The sequence below is a fragment of the Pistacia vera genome, unplaced genomic scaffold (assembly GCF_008641045.1).
Source record: "Pistacia vera cultivar Batoury unplaced genomic scaffold, PisVer_v2 Contig22, whole genome shotgun sequence".
Taxonomy (NCBI): Eukaryota; Viridiplantae; Streptophyta; class Magnoliopsida; order Sapindales; family Anacardiaceae; genus Pistacia; species Pistacia vera.
This window is the reverse complement of record NW_022196024.1, coordinates 918,398-940,796: the sequence shown is the minus strand read 5'-3', so window position 1 is coordinate 940,796 and position 22,399 is coordinate 918,398. Positions and strand designations below refer to the sequence as shown.

The 22,399-nt window shown below is 33.6% G+C and overlaps 3 protein-coding genes across 3 annotated transcripts; 2 read left to right on the top strand and 1 right to left on the bottom strand.

The window, feature by feature from the left end:
• Positions 1-491: 491 nt before the first annotated feature.
• On the bottom strand, positions 492-7,569 carry LOC116130428 (arabinosyltransferase XEG113). The gene is made up of 13 exons (XM_031416183.1): positions 7,216-7,569; positions 6,091-6,387; positions 5,779-5,984; positions 5,466-5,571; positions 4,531-4,787; positions 4,233-4,368; positions 3,735-3,829; positions 3,588-3,641; positions 2,833-2,946; positions 2,166-2,264; positions 1,950-2,069; positions 797-883; positions 492-699 (listed from the first exon to the last, which is right to left on the bottom strand). Exons 1-13 carry the CDS (start codon positions 7,400-7,402, stop codon positions 532-534), a joined length of 1,926 nt encoding a protein of 641 aa, XP_031272043.1. The 5' UTR covers positions 7,403-7,569; the 3' UTR covers positions 492-531.
• Positions 7,570-8,490: 921 nt separating this feature from the next.
• On the top strand, positions 8,491-10,158 carry LOC116130370 (PTI1-like tyrosine-protein kinase 1). The gene is made up of 2 exons (XM_031416116.1): positions 8,491-9,071; positions 9,500-10,158. The coding sequence occupies exons 1-2, from the start codon at positions 8,603-8,605 to the stop codon at positions 10,156-10,158; spliced, it is 1,128 nt and encodes a 375-aa protein (XP_031271976.1). The 5' UTR covers positions 8,491-8,602.
• Positions 10,159-19,633: 9,475 nt separating this feature from the next.
• On the top strand, positions 19,634-22,215 carry LOC116130343 (abscisic acid 8'-hydroxylase CYP707A2). Its single transcript, XM_031416089.1, has 7 exons — positions 19,634-19,874; positions 19,973-20,291; positions 20,388-20,774; positions 20,930-21,104; positions 21,213-21,319; positions 21,429-21,547; positions 21,651-22,215. Exons 1-7 carry the CDS (start codon positions 19,675-19,677, stop codon positions 21,742-21,744), a joined length of 1,401 nt encoding a protein of 466 aa, XP_031271949.1. The 5' UTR covers positions 19,634-19,674; the 3' UTR covers positions 21,745-22,215.
• The last annotated feature ends 184 nt before the right edge of the window (positions 22,216-22,399 follow it).

The window sequence follows — 22,399 nt, the reverse complement described above, 5'->3', positions numbered from 1 at the left end:
GCAGTTTCTTTGTTCTGATGAATATGTGATTGAATCTAAGTAAGGACTGGGTCACTGAATTATTAGGTGGGTTGGTTTTATGGAGTTATTTATTATTATTATTAATTTTTTATGGTCAACTTCTTTGCTCTGTTTTTATTCATTTTCCTTTTTGAGTTATTACATTCACCCCCCTAAAAGTTGGTCTTAATTAAGGGGGAAATTGTTACTAGTTATTACCCAATAAATATTATATGAGATAATAAATATGTTAATAATCCATATTTGAAAAGCTAAATAGAAGTCAAAATTTTTTCTATTGTTATCCCAGAAAGGGAAAATACAGAATACATCCGGCTTTCTCTATATCCAAAAATTAGAGTCATTGTCTGTCCATGGATATTGATAAAGCCCTCTTCCCCATCTACAAATATAAATACAACCTTCTCGCATTAACGTGTTTAGGAAGTAAACTACCTGTATACTATTTTTTCTTCTCCCATTACCTCGTAGTGATAGAAAATCTTATCAATATCCTCATGATGTTAGGCCTCACCAAGGCGGGTGATCATCGTCTGACTTTTGAGGTGGGACTGGTTTCCACCCAGGTTTCTCGTCCCAGTACATGTCATAATATATGTGTCCAGGGGTCTGGTTCTCCACACAGCACCATATGCCAACATACCGTTTGACACGATTCCTGAATTTCTTGTCTCTTGTCTGAGCATATTTTCCAGGTTAAATCAGTATACCCAAAAAAAAGAGTTTTTGCAATCCTGATTTAATTACAAAGTAACAATTAAGATAATAAACTTGCCTTGTCAGTGAAACCTATGAAAGCATCTTGCATCGAAGAAAACTGAACGACTTTGACATCCTTGAAAGAGGAGAAAACTGTCTTGAACTGCATATCAATAATAATGTTCGTATATTATGATAGGTATTAAGTTAAACAACTTAAATGAATACGCATACAGTCTCTATTATGTGAAGGATAGGAGAGGTTTAGCTAAGCTGAAAAGTAACAGATAAATAAATACTAGCATAGCATATAAGCAATTCAACATTGACTAACCACTAAATTATAGAATTGAAATGAACGTAAAATAATAGTGTATATAAACAAGCTCCCTCCTTTTGCTACAAAATTGGAAAGTGTCTTGACTTTATTGAGATACCATCATTGGAGTTAATCTTTGCCTCCAGAGGTTTGATATCGAACTACTAACATGCCATGGCTCCCTTAAATTCACAGATTTTTTAGGATTTGCACAAGGAGATGTATTCCTTTTTTTTCAATTGAAGTCAAGCCTGAACCAACTCAAGCTTGGTCTTAGGAATTACTTTTGAGCCAAGCATGGGTTCAACATCTTAGCCTCGTGAGGAGTCTTCATTACATCCCAGATATTAGTAAGGGGCCAATTTGGCTTCGCTAGGTTTCTAACCAGAAATTATAAAAAATCAACATCAACTTATATTCTGCTAAAATATTTAATGTCACGACACATGGGTCTGCAATTGAATATTATTGAACAAGAAAATAACCAAAGATGGAAACATTGACGTGTTTCAAGGGCAGAACTTTGAGGTTTAACATGTTTGCTATGGAAATATGCTCAAATGCCAAGGTTTGAACTGAACGTTTATTGGTGCTTCATCAAACAAACAACAAATTAAAGAACTAGTATGAGGTCAAAATGTTTTTTCTCTAATTCTTTTTCATGTTTTGTGCCAGGTTACCATGGTCCAATTGCGGCGCAAAGAGACCCCAGGCCAGGCCACTAATAAAGGGAAGGTTTTTTAGAAATTCACTTCACGTGTGTCATAGAAATCCTCCGTTGCACCCAAAACCATTGTTTTGACCTCTAAATGATCCATAGGTCTTCAACATTATAGGTTTACTCTAGCTCAGATCTCTGTCTATTAATTAAAACAGATAATAAACATAGGTTGTATAAAATCTAGAATACCGTTTCTTCACTGCTAAGTCTTGGAAATCTGAGTACTCCAGGCTGGGTTGTATTGTTTGATGCATGACAATCATCTACTCCGTCTTGACAAAGATGAACTTCAAGCCATGACTCTTTCACCTGAAACAAACATCAAAAGCAAGAATCTCCCACTAAGTGGAATAAATCAAACACTGACACTGATCTATTTGTTTACACAAAGCTGGTAATTGTTACCTGTTTTGGCACCGATGGATTGTCAAAAAACGAATACTCTCTAATACCAATGCCAGGGCCAAAATCCTCCACTGGCATCTCCTGCAGCATCACATTTATCTGCAGAGTAGTGCATATCTCTTAGAGCTATAAGGAAATCATTTAACTTTGAGATCTCCCATTCATCTTCTGTAAAACTCTACTGCCATAGTTATTAACGAGCTATAGAAATTAGTAATTCTTTCAACCAGTTCACAAACTTCATTAAGAACACTTACCCTTTAAGGTGTTTAGAATAATACAATGCACAAACTGATAAGTAAAGAAATGAAAGTTTCATCCAGAAGACCAGCACAATATTTAAAGAGAGGAAATCAGTCAAATCATTAGTTCTATCCAGTTATCTACTAAAATTAGTATTTGATAATATCTTTAGAAAAGTGAAATATAGTTGTGCAAGCCATGATATGGGTTATCTTCAATGTCAAGAGATGCTGGCAAAGGCTGATAAACTTCACCAAGACCGTTCAGTTTCTTATCAAAATAAAAATACAATTCACCAAGAAGCTGAGATAAGTACTCATGTTATTGGTTGCCATCAGTATTGCACACAAAAGCTTCAAAATGATCATGTTTAGGGAAAGAACTGTAACACTTCTAACAATTGGCTTTAATAAAATAGAGGTACCTCAAATACATGGTCCAAAGGACAGACAAAAGGTTGTCTAGTCATAGACCCCACCAGAACCCCAGGATGTCCAAACCATAGCCTATCCAACCTGCACCAAAGTTTTGGCATGACCTGAAAAACACACAAAGGAACAGAAAAGTCAAAATGAAGATCTCATGTACTGCTATATCCGCTGAATACTCCATCTCCCTGTTTTATGATAGTACTCAACCTACATTCATATCTACAATGAAGTACATCATATTCGCCCTTTAGAGGTCGTAATCAAATAGCTCACTCTTATGATAATTTCATAATAAAGAATACTGCTGTTGAGCCCTTTTCTATCAGCTTAACCTTTGGAGCTTAATGGGTTAGCTTAAGCTTTTAAAATTATTGATCCCTAAACATGTTATTACAACAGCTTCATATAAAAAAGAAATAAAGAACAGTATCATGACAAACAAGAAAACAATTATAGTAAAATATGGTGATGTTGAGATTGATTAAGATGATAAGTTTTTATTTACCTATTATGTTCCCTTTTTAGTGAGTAAAACACGTCATCATTAGAAATTTAACCCAAATTTGAGTTTCCATCTGACAGTTACTCAGCTTTCTTCTCCAATATGTATGTACGTGTAATAAACAGACTTGAGAATTTACAAAAGTTAAATTGATGAAATTGTATGTTAACAAGAAAATAATTTAGTTTATTTTCTAGAGAAAACCAAATGAACATGTCCAAAATTTAAGTTGCCAGTTGTTCTCACCAGTGTACGATTCAACAATGAAGCAATAGCCAGGGCAGTCCTTATTTGTTTCATCTAAAAAAATATCAAGAATACAAATTATGAGATGAACATAAAGTATGTAAAGTATTCTCAGAAGATAGAGGAAATAAGTTAATACGCGCATACTTGGTAATTCATAAGAGTTAAGTGAGATTCTAGATTATGCTCCCCATCCAGTAACATGCTCTTTGGAATAGATGGCTTAAATGACAAGAAACCTCCTACATAAGTCACCCGGAGAACTTAAATTGCAGTCGTATTGTTGAAAGAGAACATATCTCAAACTATGAACCAAAAGAAGAAAGTAAAGATGCACACATCCATTGTCTAAATGTGAAGTTAAGAACTTCAGCTTTGGCGTGAATTTCAGTAACTTATGATGTGGAAATATTTCATAAAAGATAAGGCTCCAATTGTTAAAATGAGCAAAGGGAAAGCCAGAACGGCTTGATCATGAGTAACAGAGAACAGAAAGGGTTCAGCTTGACAACAATACTACCATGAAATCCAACCCAAGAACTTAAGCAATTAGGCAGAGGACCAACAATGATATAGGTATCCACTTATATCACCTAACAAAACGTTATGGTAAAGCAGAATCATGGGACTGTAAGAAAGTATTACCAGGTGAATCATAATATTCAGGTGGATCATAAAAAACCATGCCTTCCCGCAGTCGGTGACGCTTTCCATCAGTGCCTGCATACTGGAATGTAGTTTGTACTGCATATGGCTCCAACCTGAGTTGTTGATACATGGCCTGCCAGTATAGAATTAAGACTTGATAAATTCTAGCATCCAATTGATTCTGTTTTAAGTTTGATGCATAATTACTAAGAATATGGTAAAGAACTCAAAATTAGTATTAATGACAGAACATGGTCAGGCATCATCAGATCATGAACTAATATATAGATCCTACCTGGACAAAATAAGTATGCCCACTACAAAATATACTTGCTGGCAGAACACCTAGCTTTAAATTTCCATCATAAGCATAAGCAAGTTCACTGTCCCCAATAACAGATGGTCCTAACTGCCTGCGAACAAGATCATTAAATCCATTTTGATCCCATATTGTGTCATCACCTAGAAGCATTTGTTTCCATTCCTCAGCCAATTTCTTTGCAGACTCCGTTGGCCGCCAATGGAAAATTCCTACATTATAAGCTGCACCAACTGTGAAGGTAAAGAAAAAACGTTGTTAGTGATGGTTTTTGACAATTAATAAAGGCTCATCATAACCATATGATAGATGCATATATAAGATTTTAAAAAGAATAAGTAAACTTGACACCTATTTACATACAAGCTGAAACTTGGACTAAACCCTGAAGGCTGTTAGCAGACAAGCCAGCTTGCTCACAAATTAAAATTGAATCACAGATGATTTAAAAGTTTTAGTCAAAACCATTCTAGAGTGGAGATAAAAGGTATCCTAAGAGACAGGTTAATTGTGGGACCAGTTTAAACTAAAACTAACTACAAGGTAGCTTCTCAATTCTAGTCAAACCCAATTTAGAATGGAAACAAAGGCATCCTAAGAGACAGGTTTAGTTTTGGGACCAGTTCCAAATTAACTCCAAAGGGAGGAATACCAAAAATAAGAATTCGATTTTCACCCTCACAGAAAGGGTGGACTTTCTTCCTTATTGTCTAAACAAAAATGAAGTATAGGTTGACATATTGTAACGTAATGAGTCAACAAGCATTTGATATCGCAACCATCAACAGAAAAATCTTATGTCTCATCAGTGTTCATAGGTCATGCTTGGGTAGAGGTGTGGTTAATAGCAACCATAAAGCACAAACAGGGATCAGATATGAAGTATAAGATCTTAAATGTATGATTTTCACCTTGTTGCCAAATGTCCAACCTATCATCAACAACTGTTGGTACAACATTATCGCTTGAGGTTAAGATATCTGCATCAGGATACCGAGCAAGATATGGAAGTGGATTCTGTTACAAAAACAAAGTAGAAATCAACACAAATTTTTGACCTATTACTACTCAATTTCAAATTTTGGAGTAAATTCCCTCGAATCATCTATGAATAGAATTCTCTTATTCAGTGGAAGATGAATTGATCAAAATTGAGCTACATTATGAAACAAATAAATAAGGGTCTGAACTCAACAGTAACAATCAGAATCCAATGAATTTTACCTTCAACCAGACCATGTCTGTATCACACATCAATAGCTCAAAACCAAAAGGAAGTACTGAGTCTATCAGAATTGCTTTCTCTCTGCCCATTTTATGAAAAGATGGTGAACCCCAGCCAACATCTAGGGTGCTCATATGGCTTCCCATATCAAATACTGGAACACCTTTCCAATACAAAGCCTCCACCAGTTTGGTATCCATAGCACCTGTATGAGAAAAATTAAATTCCATTTTTGAGCAATATTTAGTACGACTCCAAGTCAAAAACTTGCTGGCAAGCTACAATGCTGAATCTCCCTTGTGACAACTTACCAACGATGAGATTTGAGAGGCCCAAATCTGTCAAGTGTTTAACCCAAGTCAGGATGAAATCCATGAATGCATAGTTACCAAAAGTCATTATTATGACATTATCTTCTGCCCTTTGTTCAATGAGTTCTTTTGTCAGCCGAAAGGTCTTCAGAGGTGGCATTTTTTTGGTTTTTGGAACCTCCCATATAGGCGTTGTCAATTTGCTTTGAGGTTGAGATACAGGTGGTGGTATTGCACCCATTGCCATTGTTGTACGGGAAAAATTGGGTGTTAGACTTAAGTGAGAAGAATCTACATCTGGAGAAATATGTGCATGGAAATGGACTCAATTAGAGACAGATAGAAAGCAAAGCAAGTTTGATACCTAGAGGCAGAACATCATTCAAAGGGTTTTTCCTTGAGTCATGACATGAAAATATTATAAGATAAATTCTAATGATTGTTTTAGGAAGCATGAACTTCTCTCTTTTCTTCCTAACTCATAAAAACTAAAAACAGTGCTATTTGCATAACTTGTTGCTCCAAGAGCTACTAGCTGGCTAGCATGATAACTCTACCACAAAACTCAACATCACATCATGAACCAAAACAGAACATAGTTCAATTTTTAGTTCATTAAGAACCGGATAAAATACAACATTTAGCTAAGATCTAGACTACTATGAATAAAGGAAATGGTGAATTAGATTAATGTTATAATCAAACATATAGATATATATACATATGGTTACACATGAAAAAGCCAGTTTTGATCATACAAAGAGCTATTGTATCCATAAATCACAAAAACAAAATAAACACAAACGTTACTGTTAAGTATCACTTTAAAAGTCAAACTTACATGCTACCAATAAAAATAAAAACTTTTAGGCATTTCGAATAGCATTTGTTTCTACAGACTGATAATTAATCCTAGTCATGAAAATATCCACCTTATCATCGGATTACACAATCAAGAACCATTTCAAGCACAAGAAACAAAGCACCAACTCAGCCCCACAAGCTAAAACATTCCAAAACTAAACATGCAAGGTCCAAATCCATGAAAAACAACAAAAACACGAACTGGGTCGACATTAATATATATATATATATAAAGAACAAATTTAAAACAAAAAAACATACAGGAACCAGGAGAAGGAGAAGAAAGCCAACTTGTGAAGGAGGCAGTGGTGGGTGACTTAGAGGAGTTAATGGCGGAGAAAACATAAAAGGCAGAAACTAATATCCCGATAATCACAGTTGTGTAGATCGTTTTGAACAATGGCTTCGAATTCGCAACCTCTTGGTACCAGTTTCTCCAATCACTCATTGTGATTATTCTGATTGAAAAGATACAAAATTTATGATCAAATTGCGAGCTTCATTGACATTGAGAGAAGTATAAGTCCTAAACTTGGATGCAGTTTCTTTGTTTTGATGAATATGTAATTGAATCTAAGTAAGGACTGAGTCACTGAATTAGGTGGGTTGGTTTTATGGAGTTGTGTTTTTTTATATGGTCAACAACTTGTTTGCTCTGTTTTTATTTATTTTCCTTCGGAGTTATTACATTTACCCCCTAAAAGATGATCTAAATTCAGGGGAAATTTCATAATCTTTCAAACGTTGTGGGTTTTGAAAGAATTAAGTGATCTATAGTGGGGATAATCGTTCTTCTTCCTTCATTGTTACTAGCTAGTAGTTATTACCCAATAAAAATTATATGATTGTTATTTAATAATTTATGTGTTTTAAATGTTTAATTTATTTATGGTTGATATTTGACACGAAACCAGATCAATAGTGGAATGATATTGTAATATATCCCTGCTTGCATACATGATATGACATGGTGAATTACCAATTGTCAACTTTAGGCAACTTGGACTTCTATTGAAGGTGAAACATTCATCTCTATCTCTTAATATTATATATTTTTAATTAAGATTCGATTTTGACTTAATGGAAAAAAGAGAGGTGCAAACTCAGATCTATTAAAGTTTAGATTTATGAATGGTGATCTGGTTGTGGTGGATGAACTGGGTTTGGTTCCAGAGCTAGGTTCAATCAGTGTAAATATAATTCATTAAGGGTGAGTTTGGAAGTAGGTTTAACATTATTACAAGTACTTTTTTAAGTCCTTGAATTGGTTAAGGTGAAGCCAAAATTTGGGAATCTTGGTCTAATTATATATATAATAACACAAACATGAGTTACATGAACACTTTTGCAAGCCACCGAACCTAAGAATTCTCTGTTACATATATCAAAGCATGATGATAGGATGTAATATGGTATCTATATATATATATATTCCGTCATGAAAATGGACAATGGACAATAAACAAAATGACAGATTGAAGACCCTTATCTATTGATTTATTCTCAGGCATAATAAGACATATTTGAGCTCTTCATGCTACATTCCAACCCACAGAATCTTGAAAACTTCTCCACCTCTAAGGTTTATATTAACTGTAGTTTATCTGATAAAGAATAATGTTGGTTGCATGAATAACAATTAACGATCATGTGGTTCCTTGGATTCTCCACAACAAATCGAAGAAACTTATGGATTATTCCAGCAATTGTACTGGTGATTCTTGTCACCGTGATGTTGAGGAAGTTTGCAGTGTACCTGGAAGCTCAGGCAAGAACTGTAGCCACGAACAAGGAGACACCTCAAACAGACTTGGAGAAAGGACAAGATCATTTGGTTTCCAGGAAAATATTTACTATGTGTTGCACTGCTGGTGTTGTTAGAACATATGCTCTTGAAGAGCTGAAGATGGCTACTAGAGACTTCAAAATTCGGATAGGGGTTGGAGCCACTTCTCTTGTGTATCTTGCTGAGCTTGGAGATGGAAGATTTGGAGCTGTGAAGAGAGTCATGGAGGAGAGAGGTGGTAGCAGAAAGATCTTCTTGGACGAAGTCTCGGTTTTGCTCAGGATTTCTCATCCTAATTTGGTGGGATTGTTGGGTTTCTGCTTGGAGAAAGGTAACACTCAATCTAAATTCACATTCATACAATAAATCAATGAATTATTTTTTAATGGTTTAGTATTATCTTAAAATATTAATACTAGTGAATAAGATTTTTCAATAACCCTTCATCATTGTCCAACAATTCAATTATGTTCAATCTTTACACCAAATTTCCCGAAAATTTTGTATACAACAAGTTAATATATTTATCTCATCTCTATTAGTTGCAAACATAACATGAATTCAATAGGTTATTATATTATAGATGATTTTATACCTTAAAATGTTATTTGAATGACTGTTTTGCACTTTTGGTCCTATGGGCTTGCTTCTCGCTCAATTGGGTTAAGAGTTGAAGTTGAAACCCAGTCCATTTTTCTTAAGCCTTAACACACACAAACATGAGTCATGACTAACCACACACAAATAATATTTGAGCAGGAGAGCAACTTCTACTACTCGAATACATTCCAAACAAGAGCTTATTTGACAGACTGCACACCTACTATGGCCAATCACAAGGAACACTTTCATGGTCCAATCGTTTGAGCATTGCTCTTGACATTGCTCGAGCCCTTCAATACCTCCACTCAATGGCTGACCCACCTATTATCCACAGAGATATCAAGTCCTCTAACATTCTCTTGATTGACAATAACCATGCCAAGCTTGCAGATTTTGGGCTTTGCAAGCTGGGCCATGACTCACTTGGCCCGCAAACTCCAACCACCATCAAAGGCTCGTTTGGTTACGCCGACACCAATTACCTCAAAACTGGACTCGTTTCACCGAAAAGTGATGTTTATAGCTTTGGAGTGTTACTTCTCGAGCTAATAACCGGGCTTAAATCAACACAAGGTTCAGCAACACTAGCTGAATGGACAGAGGAGTGCAGGAAAAAAGATGATTCAGAGGTTTTGGCTCAAATGTTGGACCCAAAACTTAAGGGTGATGCTGATTTAGAGCAACTAAGAGTGATGGTGGACATAACAAACTCTGCTTTAGCTGAGAATTGTGAAGCTAGACCAGATATGAGCACCATTGTTGACAGGATTATGAGTTGTATGGAACCTCCATCTCATCCTGAGTCACCTGTATAGTTCGATCACTACTGTTATTTAATAATCCTAACAAAACTTTAATAATTCTTTTGTATATATATAGTTCCTCATGTACATAAATTATATTTATGCTTTTAATTGTAACATCTAGAATTGTATACTTTGAAACCTTATGTAGTGGTAGACCTACTTAATTTTTTTTTTTCATAATTATATATAAATAAAGAAACTATTAATGGTAGGAAGGATTTGCACATGAGCATGACATGAAAGTTTGTTGAACGAAAACGTTGGTGTTTCTTGGTAGTTGATTATTAGGTTTGACATGATGAGAAGCATGAAGGGAAGAAAATGTGCATGTATATATTTGAAGGATAATAGAGAAGTCAAAATTGGAAACTAATCATTGGGATTTGGAAGAACCCATTTTATTAAAGGCTACAAAGTCAAAATGAAATCCTAGAAATGTCGAACTTACTTATTCTCTTTTCCTTTCTTGGTGCAAAGAAAATTCAACTTATTACCTCCATAACTTAAACTTGTACAAATATGGTAAGAAGTACAACTCCATCCTCGAAGTTTTGGAGGTGGAAGAGAAATTAAACTTTCATGCATGTGTGATTATTCAATAACAACGTATCATGTCAACGCTTGGTTTATACATATCACGAGTGATTAAATACACGTTTAACGTACATACGTTAAAAATTTGAATGCATCAAAATAAACTTTGTGCTTCTTTATTCAACGAGTTAATGTCTTCTAGCACCTCATGATGAACTAAATGATATGAATCTATTTCAAGAAATTATCCCATCTATAGTATCATTTGAAACAACTTGATATACTCATATTCATTTCTGATTTCCCTACCAAGAAAGCCATTAATTTACGCATACAACAGGCCAAAAAATTGTTTCCCTTGGGTTAAGTTGAAAACACTTTCTCGACAATGACTTAAATGCGGTGCTTTGAAAACGGTCCACTTGGCAACACTTAACAGAGTCAATTAATTAAGATATATAATAAGACACGATGAAGAAATATATTCAATTCGAGTATTAGTTATACAGTAACCTCATCAATCTAATTAAAACCATTTTATAAATAGAATGTCAAACTTAGTTTCTAGGATCTAACACAACACATGCACTCGATCCTAGCTAATTTAAGTTGAGGTTTACCATAATTTGCGAATTGTATTATACAAAGTTGCAGTGTTTCTCCCCATGTCATAAATTTGGTAGCATTGAAGTCATTCACAAGCCAAACCATTCCCATTAAACTAATCAAAACTCATGCTTAGTTACGAGCTTGGTTTCACTTATTAGCTATAATCTAGTCAAAGCTGACTCACTAAGTGTTTAATTAAAAGGATAAATATTGGAAGCATGATTAAATAAAAGATTAGTTTTTTATTAATAGACTGTCATCCAACTGGCTTTGTCTGGTTTTGACTTATCTCCTTAGAATATTAATAATATAGAAATGGCAATTAATCAATCAATGTACCTCAAAAGCAGCATACATTGATGCTTCCTCGAATGCCACTCGTAAAGTACGATGCGTAGAACTTGATGCCCTCGCCCCTCGCCTCTTACTAATTACATAACACTAGTCTTAATTTTGTATTAACAATGTTTATTCTACGTATGTACATATTACGTACGTGCATGTGTACTTCAAATTAACGTGAAGCACGTGTCCACGGTTGCATGGCAATTAATTTGATTAAACCAAACAAGTCAAAACATGATTATATTATACATGGAATTATAAAGAAACTATGGGAGATGCGAGAAGGGCCATCTCTATTTTAGAACACTGTTTTGATTGGTCTACTAATCAATATTATAATCATAAATCAGCGTGGTTTTCTAGGGTTTATGATATTCATAAACTTTAATAAATAATTAGGAGAGAAGAGATATGATGTAAAGGTAATTAAGGTAGGGTCAACATGATGAAATTAAGTGGGGTTAAAGAGTAGTCTTAAGGAAGTGGTATCCACCCCATTTCTGAAAGAAATTTAAAATATAAATCAAAGTGGGGTAGGAGGAAGGATGTGATATGTTTTTTGGTTTTCTCAATCCCATCCCATATTGTCTCTTTCGGAATATAGTTTTTAAGTGTTAAATTAATGCATAGAGGGCAGATATTATTATATATTTATAATATAATATACGTTATGTACATGTAGCAATAAAGAGACTAAAATTGAGTAAGGGGGGAGCTAGACCAACCTCTCTAAAAGTTAAAACTTATCTGATTCCAAACAACTAGTATATGATTTTGATTTTATATATCTGTATTTGAAAGCTAGCTAGCAACTGAGACTGAACCTGGTTTTCTTTTAGTGGTTTTCTGTTTGGCCCATGGTATATATCACATTCTAGCCATATGTAAACAGTTATGTATTTATGAATAAGGAGTTGACATGCATGCATTAATAAGTTGACCCAATAAGCTATAGTTTGTATACCTAAGAGTCATTTAATTAAGTTATAAAGAGAGGTCGATGGATCGGGGAGTTGAAGATCAGATTCAGAATTAATATACTGTTGTTAAATTTGCCCATCACCCATCTGTCTATGTAAATGAATTTTGTATTAGTATAAAAGTATCACTTTTTGACAAAAAAAATGGAAAAGTGAGAAGGCAAATTTGATGGACACTATCTTATATACTTGAGGAGGAAATAAATATATAGTAACTAATAAAGAAAGGATGGATCAACTTCTGGTTCTGGCTCTGGCTCGTGCATTACTATTTCTAGTATAAATTATGATTTATTCGATCCATTGCTTATAAGTTTACAAATTGTATGGATAATTGAGAGAACATGGAATGATTCCAATCAAATTTCTTATTACTTTGCATCCAGTCAACAAAAACCTTTTATATATTCATCAAATTAGTGGCCGAATTTATACTCCATCATTTATATAAATCTTCTTTGAAGCTAAAAGAGTCTTCAATAGATTGCATCATGTATATTAGCTTGGTTTGAAGAGTTGAAAAGTTTGAAGGTTGTTCTATGTACCTGGTTGATGGGTTTTGCAAGTGGGGTTTACTTCCCAATTGCAATATTATGCGACACAGGTCCTGCAACTTGATCTGTAAAACTGTCAACAGTTTTAGATGATTAAAACTCTCAAGAGTTATAATTAAGATTGAAAAAAGTGAGAGAATAAGAATGTTAGATTGAGAAAGGTATAAATGACGTAGAAATGTAAAGAAAAGGTTTGAAAGTGGTGGATCCATATACATATAGCCAAGGAGAGGGAAAAGAGAATCTTGTCTTTAAGGATAAATCTCTTGTCTATTTATTGTCTTACATTACTGCTAATATGGAAGTCTTACGAGTCATAATCCAAACAATTTGCTACACATTGCTCATAGCTGATTAAGTGAATGTCCACTTCATGTAACTAGTGGGAGATCTCTCTCTCTCAATTCCCTCCTAATAAAACATATTTGATAGCTGTATCCAATTTCCATGCTTTCAACTTCACACTAATCAAACTGTTCATGATTTTAACTCTTGATTAAAGGTGCCCATATATATATATATATATACATGCCACTATTATGTCGGGGGATTATACAATTAACAAGTATGTTAATTGGTCAAGCTATAACCAACTCTTCTAAAAGCAATTTTAAATTAATTACCAAGTATAAATATATGTTACCTAGTTGCATTAGATTCGATTAATCTTCATAAAAAGGTCACAGTGTCATACATGGATGCTATCATCAATATATATATATAAAGCTATAGTCTTGAAGATCTTTTGTTTTTATATATTATTTTACTTTCCTGTGTGATTAGGTTACAACTTTACATCTATAATTAACACATTAATTAATGTATAATTTAGCAAAGTCTTCGTGCATTGAGGAATATTTTCAACTATACGTCAGTCCATAGAGAAGAAGAAGACAACCCATCACAAAGCAATTGTGGTATGCACAATTTCACCATACACATATATTTTATATGTTTATCAAAGCTGTTGCTGTGTATTCCCATTAATTTGATCTAATCTCCGCACTAATTAACCCTTCTTAGCCCCTTAAAAGTTGATAAACAAAACCATATTATACAATTCGATTAATGCTAGCTCAAAAGCAGCAACTATTGCTTCTTCTACAATGGAGATTATTATAAAATTAAAATAATGAAACATTATTACTCGAAGGTTGTGCTAGTGTTGCTTCCTAACAAACATATACATGCAAAAATGTATACGTGTACCACTACAATTCGCATGGCTATGTATGCGGCAATTGAATATTAAAAATAGTTTGTAATTTGCTGAGATATATTGCAATTTAGAAACCTGAGAGAGGTATGGAGGGTTAAATTAATTATTCAATATTTTTAATTAAGAAAATCTTATCTTCACAGCTAATGTGTGTATAGACAGCATGTTATAAGCTGCATTGGGACATATTGGACCCTTCAAAGTCAACTATTAAAAGAATCATCAAAGCTTCCATCACATCCCGTATCATCAATGTTTTGTAAAATTGAGATAGAAATGTGACATACCTTCATATATAACAACTAACAAGATCATTTGCAATCAACTCCTATCTTCCTCATTTCCTTTAAAAATCAAAGTGTCACATTCAACTTAGGGCAGAGAAAGTTTTTAATATGATTTGTAAAATTTTCCCTAGTTTTACACTGGTAGTCTTCCCCTAAGATTGACTTGCATATTAGATACGACGTCTTTTGACATATAAGTTAATCAAAATTATCGATTTATCACTTGAAATATATATACATATATTGTCAACTTCCAAAGTGGTTTTAAACATGGTGATCAATAATTGATAAGATTTTTTAATTTGAGAAGGATTAGTCGATTGATAGAATGAGGGCAACTGTCCTTGTTTGATTGTTCAAAGTTAAAGATGACATATGCACTGATGCATTTTGTACGTACTGGTGAAGCGAAAATCCTTTAGAAAAGTCTAATGACCATACACTTTAACACGAAACTGAGATAAAAGTAAGCATTAATAATGCAAAGTATTGAAAAAGAAATCAAGGGTTAGAATCAATGTCTTTTAAAGAGCAGAGCCTTCAATTTAGAAAATAAAGAGACACAGAAGATATTTTTGGTTTTGTTTTTCTTCATTGTATCTCATAACTGCATTTATTCCTGATGGTTACTTCATTATCCCTTTGAAATTTCTCAGATTATTTGGATAAAATGTGAACGAAAATTGTGTAAAGTGTAAATGTAAATAGAATAGGAATAGGGACAAATGTGACAATGAATGATCGTGAAAGAGTAAGGGTCCATTTGAAAAGTTTATAGCCGCGTGGACCCAACCACAATGCATGGAAACATGAACCATTTAACATAAAGCAAACAAACAACAACATGTATATACAATCAAATCAACTCATCTATCCTTCGTTGTTGCTCAGAAATAGCTCTTCATCATCATCTTCATTATGATAATGAACGGGGACCCCAATTGTACGTACCTCCGTGAACCTCAAATTCCATCTTCAACTTTTTCCTTTTCCTTTTTCCTTTGAGTCACTGGCAGATAGCAGATAGAGAGATGAAAGCTATCTGTGTCCTAGTAAGTAGTAATAATATGATCTTATCTGCAGTGGAGTCAATTAATTATTATTCGAAAAAACTTTATAAAATATATTTCGGATATATCACCCGATTCATATCATATAAAACCAAAAAATGCATGTTATATCATATTATTTATGTTTAACAAATACATATATGTTATGTATTTTCAAAATGAGAAATACTAACCTTACAAAGATGTATATAAAGAGGGGTATATAAAGATAAATCATACTCTTAATCTTCATGATTGTCTTTCTCTCTTTCTCTTTTTCCTTTTTTTCAAAAGAAGAGAAAAAGAGAAAGACAATCATAAAGATTAAGGGTATAATTTATCTTTGTATGCCCTTCTTTGTAAGCATCTTTGTAAGGGTAGCATTCTTCTTTCAAAATTAACGCGTAAATAACTTGTTATATGAATTTTTTCCTTGTGTTGAACCTCTCTCTCATATTATTTATGGCGTCATGGGACATAAGAATTATAAATATGAGGGTAGGGTTGCGGGATTTTAGTACGTACAGGTGTCTCAGCTGTTGTACCTGTTGGATGTATTGTTCAATTATTTTCTGATACAATCTTGACAGAAAGTTAGGTGTATGTGGATGCATTGAGAAGGTCCACTTTGTATTGTACTAATTAATCCAACTCTGGATTAATTTTGGGGTTACAATAGAATCATTAATGTTGGGTGTTATGGTGACAATTCATGAACTGTCTTTCTAACTCATTACCCTTCTTGCTTCTTGTTAGGAGTTCATCCTCCCTTTTGATTCTTCATTCCCTCTTAATTAAACTTAAATTTCCAACTTTAATATATTATTTACTATGATTACCCTTTACTTAATTGTATGTTTCCTGTTATTATTTAATTTACCAATCACATCGATCCTTGGTATACCTAGATAATTAATTTAATTTGGTAATAAAATATTCAATTTTGTATTATATATAGTTTTTTACTAATGACATTATCATGATAAGCTTAAAAATTAATATTTGGGGATCACTTGACCGTATAAATTTAGCAGAGGTATTAATTATGGGGTACGTGGATTATATTAAATACAGTGTAATTAGTGTTAATTAGGTGGTTAGTCGCCCAGCCATAGATAAATAGCCAAGCGCCATTTCACAAATTTAACATTATTCATTCGACTATTATTTATATCTTTCAAGTAAAATTATGGGATTATATTTATGGTTTAATGGGTTAGGTACTACTTTTAAACTACTTACTTATACACTTTATATTTTTAACTTTCAGTTTTTAATAATTATAAATTAATTAAAGTTTCATATGTATATTCGATCGATCCCACAACAAATATATTATTTAATACATGGACTGTTTTATACCTGAAAGGGCAGGATTAATTTGCATTTTTTATGATAAACATTTCGTGTTGGATTTTAAGTGTTAACACTTTTTAGAAAGTAAAATTATTTATTTATTATTAAAAAAAAAAAATAGATGAAATTGTTGTTATATTTGTAAGGTGTTGTTCTATAAGTTAAAACAAACCTAACTTAATTGATATCTAAAAGTTTTTTAATTTAATTTAATATAATTATCCATTACATTACAATCACTACAAAGTAACCATTAATTATACTGTCCAGTCCACAACAATTTGTATTTAATAATCTCAAAAGTATTCTTAAATTAACCACTATAGGATCTATGAAAATCTTTTGGAGACAGATGGAATACTGTGAATTACTAGAGATCAATGAAGGGAAGTGCTACCCTCATCAATTAATTAATTTATGACCCCCACAATGTCACTTAATTAACTATTAAATGGGAATAATAACCCGGAGAAATTTTCATGCAAACACGTGGTGTAACCTAGAAGCATAATTTAACTAAGTCAATTAACCATTAAATGTAAGCAAATAACTAATACATAAATTTAATCGCCAATGTGCATGCATGGACAGAGATCGAAAGATTAAGAAAATGTTATATAAAATTCGATCTCATTAATCCGATTAGGGCACTCTTCTGACATATGATGAAGAAGAACATAGAATAGAAGATGACTCTGATGAGAAGGTTGACTAGGAAATTTTGAATGGTTATTAAGAGAAAGTCAAGTGTTTGACATTAATTTTCTGAAAGTTATATTTGATCCATAAAGTCAGCTGGTTTGGTGCCTTTATATATCAGTTGAGCATGCTCAAACAGAAATTAGATACACTTTATATTAATATTAAATGTATATACATGAAAGATACTTGATATTGGACGCGTGTGATGAACAAATTTATGAGTTATGACATAGACAAACAATAATGGAGAATTGCAGCTAACAGTTCAGCTGCTGCCTTCCACATTTGTAGCCCCATTTTGATAACCTCTCTTTAATTATATATAACTGTATGTGTGTGTATGTAGACGTAAGAATGATCCTAACTTTAGGGGCTCATAAATGTTTCATAGCCATTTGCTTTCTTCGTTAATGCATAAAGTTGATCAACAAGATTGAATTTGTATTGGGACATTGTTCGAATCGTGACAATGATTGGAGTCTTGTTTCATCTTCTTCTTCTTGGAAGTCTCAAATCTTTTTACAGTTTACATTCAATTAATACATGCAACTTGACGATACGATGACAGGATTAATTTTAACATGCATGTTCTCTTGTGGAAGTGCATGCATATTAAAATTAATTAATGTACGAGAGGTTCACAGTCTTCAAGCTTTCCATACTGAATTTGTGAAAGCACATACGTATTATTAATTTATTTGAGTGAAAATTCATATGATATAACTAATCAATTCAGGGCACAGAAATTACATGAACATATACACATTAGTTGCATGAAATTGAAACATCTCATAAATTAATATCATACAATTTGGTCTTGAATTAATATTTGACATAGCTAGACCATTATAAAGTCATGATCCACATGTCACATGATAAATTTTCAAACCGTGTTAATAAAATTTTCTCCACGCCATTCAAAATCTTTGAGTCATGAATATGAATATGAATTTCGAAGACTTTTCTCACAATTCAATCAATTACTCTAAGGTAGGGCTACAACTTAATATCTTAAGGTCCCATATTTTATCCACAAACTAATTATATAATTGCCATATGTCCCTTCGTTGACTTTAAATTAATTGCCCCAAAAAAAAAACCAACTAATTTGAATTCAACATTTTCTCCTTACCCAAACAAACTTTCCCCCTTCTCTCATGCTGTCTAAACAAAATTAGATGACAATTATCAATAATGAAAACGAACCCTAAATCAATGGGCACCGTAAAAACCACCAATTACATTCCATTTAAAAGAGAATCTAACCAGTAATTGGGTTTGATTGGTCCTATCTAACTTAAATCCACATTAGAGAATAGTAACAAGTGATAAGGCAATAAAACTTAGGTATAAGTATTGTAACATATCCACAGTTATCAGAAAATATTACATATAATTTTCTTATCGCAAGCATGTATTTAATACTTTCTGATAATTGTGAGTTCGTTTAGTATTAGTGAATGGGGACGCTAAATGGTTTAATACTAAAATTACAGGAAGAGTGAAACGAGTACGGAAGGAGGAAATTAAGGTGGAAGAAGTCTCTCCCCTTTTGTCTTAGTTAAGGGGCAGAATTTAGTTCAAGGGTTATGAGTTTGGTCAAAATCACAAAGCTCCTTTTTGCAAGCTTCTTGACACGTGCTTTCTCTCTCTCAAATTTTCTGCCTCTTAATTTTGTTGTAAGACCAAAGATGAGCTGGAGGGAGATTCCGTGTGTGGGATTCAAGCTGTATTTGAAAGCCACTCTCTCTCTCTCCCTCTCTTTCTTCCCTTTTTCGTACCCTCTTCTCCTTTCCCCTTCTATATATACCCTTCTTCCTCACTCCTTTCTTCACACAATCAAACTTACTTCCCACTTCTTACTTCAAAAACAACTTCAACTTCACCAACATGGATTTCTCTTCCATGTTTTTCCTTTCTTTTGTTGCCTTTCTTTTCATCTTTCTCTTTAACTCCCTTCTCAATTGTCTTTCTTCTAATGCTAAGAAACTCTCTCTCCCTCCTGGTTCTTTAGGCTGGCCTTATATTGGGGAGACCCTCCAACTCTACTCCCAAAACCCAAATGTGTTCTTCGCCTCTAAGCAAAAAAGGTTTGTTTCTGAATGAATGAATTAATTAATTAAAATTTTTGGTTGTTTTTGTATGGAATGGTAGCTCACTTGAATATATTTTATTGTTGTTGTTATAGGTATGGACCTATCTTCAAGAGTCACATATTGGGATGTCCTTGTGTAATGATTTCAAGCCCTGAAGCCGCAAAATTTGTGCTTGTAACTAGAGCTCATCTCTTCAAGCCAACATTTCCTGATAGCAAAGAAAGGATGATAGGCAAACAAGCCATATTCTTTCACCAAGGAGACTATCACACCAAGTTGAGAAAGCTTGTTCTTCGCGCTTTCAAGCCCGAAGCGATAAAACATATCGTCTCTGACATCGAATCCATTGCTACAAGTACTCTTCAATCTTTGGAAGGAAGGTTGATCAACACTTTCCAAGAAATGAAAACAGTAAGTTTCCAAAAACAGAGCTCTCTGTTTTTCATTCCCCTGTTTTTCTGTAAAAGTCTCATCAACTAAGATAGTTTTCTTTTTTGTCGCTTGCAGTACACATTCAATGTTGCACTGCTTTCTATATTTGGAAAGGATGAAGTGCTCTACAGAGAGGATCTAAAGAGGTGCTACTACATTCTTGAAAAGGGCTACAATTCAATGCCCATAAATCTTCCAGGGACACTCTTCAACAAATCAATGAAAGCAAGGAAGGAACTGGCTCAAATTTTAGCCAAAATCCTCTCAACAAGAAGACAAATGAAGCTTGACCACAACGACTTGCTTGGATCTTTCATGGGTGACCAAGAAGGCCTCACTGATGAACAGATTGCAGACAACATTATTGGCGTTATCTTTGCAGCTCGTGACACAACTGCAAGTGTTTTGACATGGATTGTCAAGTACCTTGGAGAAAACCCCAGTGTGCTGCAAGCTGTCACCGTAAGAAACCAAACTTAGGCTCCAAAAAGATCTCAACTTAATTCAATTATTTAATTGTATGGTTCACAAAACAAGCAAAGTGGGAAATATAATAAAATATGATAATGATAGTTATCTCAAATGACCAATGGTTTTATCTGGTGGTGGCTTTACAGGAAGAGCAAGAGGCCATTTTGAGGAGTAAAGAAAAGAATGGTGATGACAAGGTTCTGAGTTGGGCAGATACCAAGAAGATGCCCATAACTACTAGAGTTATTCAGGAGACACTCAGAGTTGCCTCAATCTTATCTTTTACTTTCAGAGAAGCCGTGGAAGATGTTGAATATGAAGGTTAGTTACCTCAAATCTGCAAAATATTTCTACTTCTTTTGTATGCATAATAATTCTATTATTTATTCTGCTGCTAATAATTTCTCCTCTGTTAAAAAACTTTTTCAGGTTATCTTATACCAAAAGGCTGGAAAGTTTTACCTCTTTTCAGAAACATTCATCACAGCCCTGAAATCTTCCCAGATCCTGAAAAGTTTGATCCATCAAGATTTGAGGTAAGAAAATAAAAAAAACATATCAGAATTTTGTACTTTCCATACATTGATTCCGTTATGTTTTAATATTCTAACTCTCATATATTTTTTTTTATTAATGACTGAACAGGTTTCTCCAAAACCAAATACATTTATGCCATTTGGCAACGGGACCCATTCATGTCCAGGGAATGAGTTAGCCAAGCTGGAAATTTTGGTTCTTCTCCATCATCTGACCACAAAGTACAGGTTGGTAAACAGAGTTACTATTTACCTTTGTGAAGATCCCAAAATAGAAAATGTTTTTAAAGTATGTAGCTGACAAAAGCAAAATTGGTCACTTTTGTTGCAGGTGGAATATGGTGGGATCACTTAGTGGAATTCAATATGGCCCTTTTGCCCTTCCTCAGGATGGTTTGCCTATCAAATTAACCCAGAAGTCATAGGATGATAATAGGAATCCAAAAAGGGGAAGTCCCAAGACAACTTCACACTTCACAGAAGAGACAACTTCCTAAATATAGAAACAAATCATGCATGCCTTCAGTTCAGACTAATAGGTTTCTACTTTCTTTGAGAGAATGATGAAGATAAAGACCAATACTGTTTTACCATAAAGAGAGAGGAGGAACTCCTCTCTTTCATTTTGTCAAAAAGGAACAAAAAAAGTGGAAGAAACAAGTTTAAAGATTAGCATACTAAAAAGGAACCAGCAGACAATTGTACAGACGAGACCAACAAACAAGATTATGTTCATTTTTTCTTTTTGCTAGTTATTAGAGAGAAACAACCCCGCAAGGAATTAGATCAGTTTATGTAAGTGGGTTTATCTCCAATTTGAGAGTGTTTCTGTAATTGTTTCCAAATATCAAGTGCCGTAAGGCCACAATGATATAAAAAAAAATTCAATTATCAAAGTTTGATTCTCCATACTTCGTACCCTTCCTTCTATTATTTATATTTTATCTTTCTGGTCTTTGTAACAATCCAAGCCTTGTGGGTTACTTGTTCAAAAATTGTTAAGCTGAGATGATCACTATGTTTCCTCTTTCCAAGCATGCATTTGACCGAAATTAGTAGTTGAACAAGGTTACTTGTTCA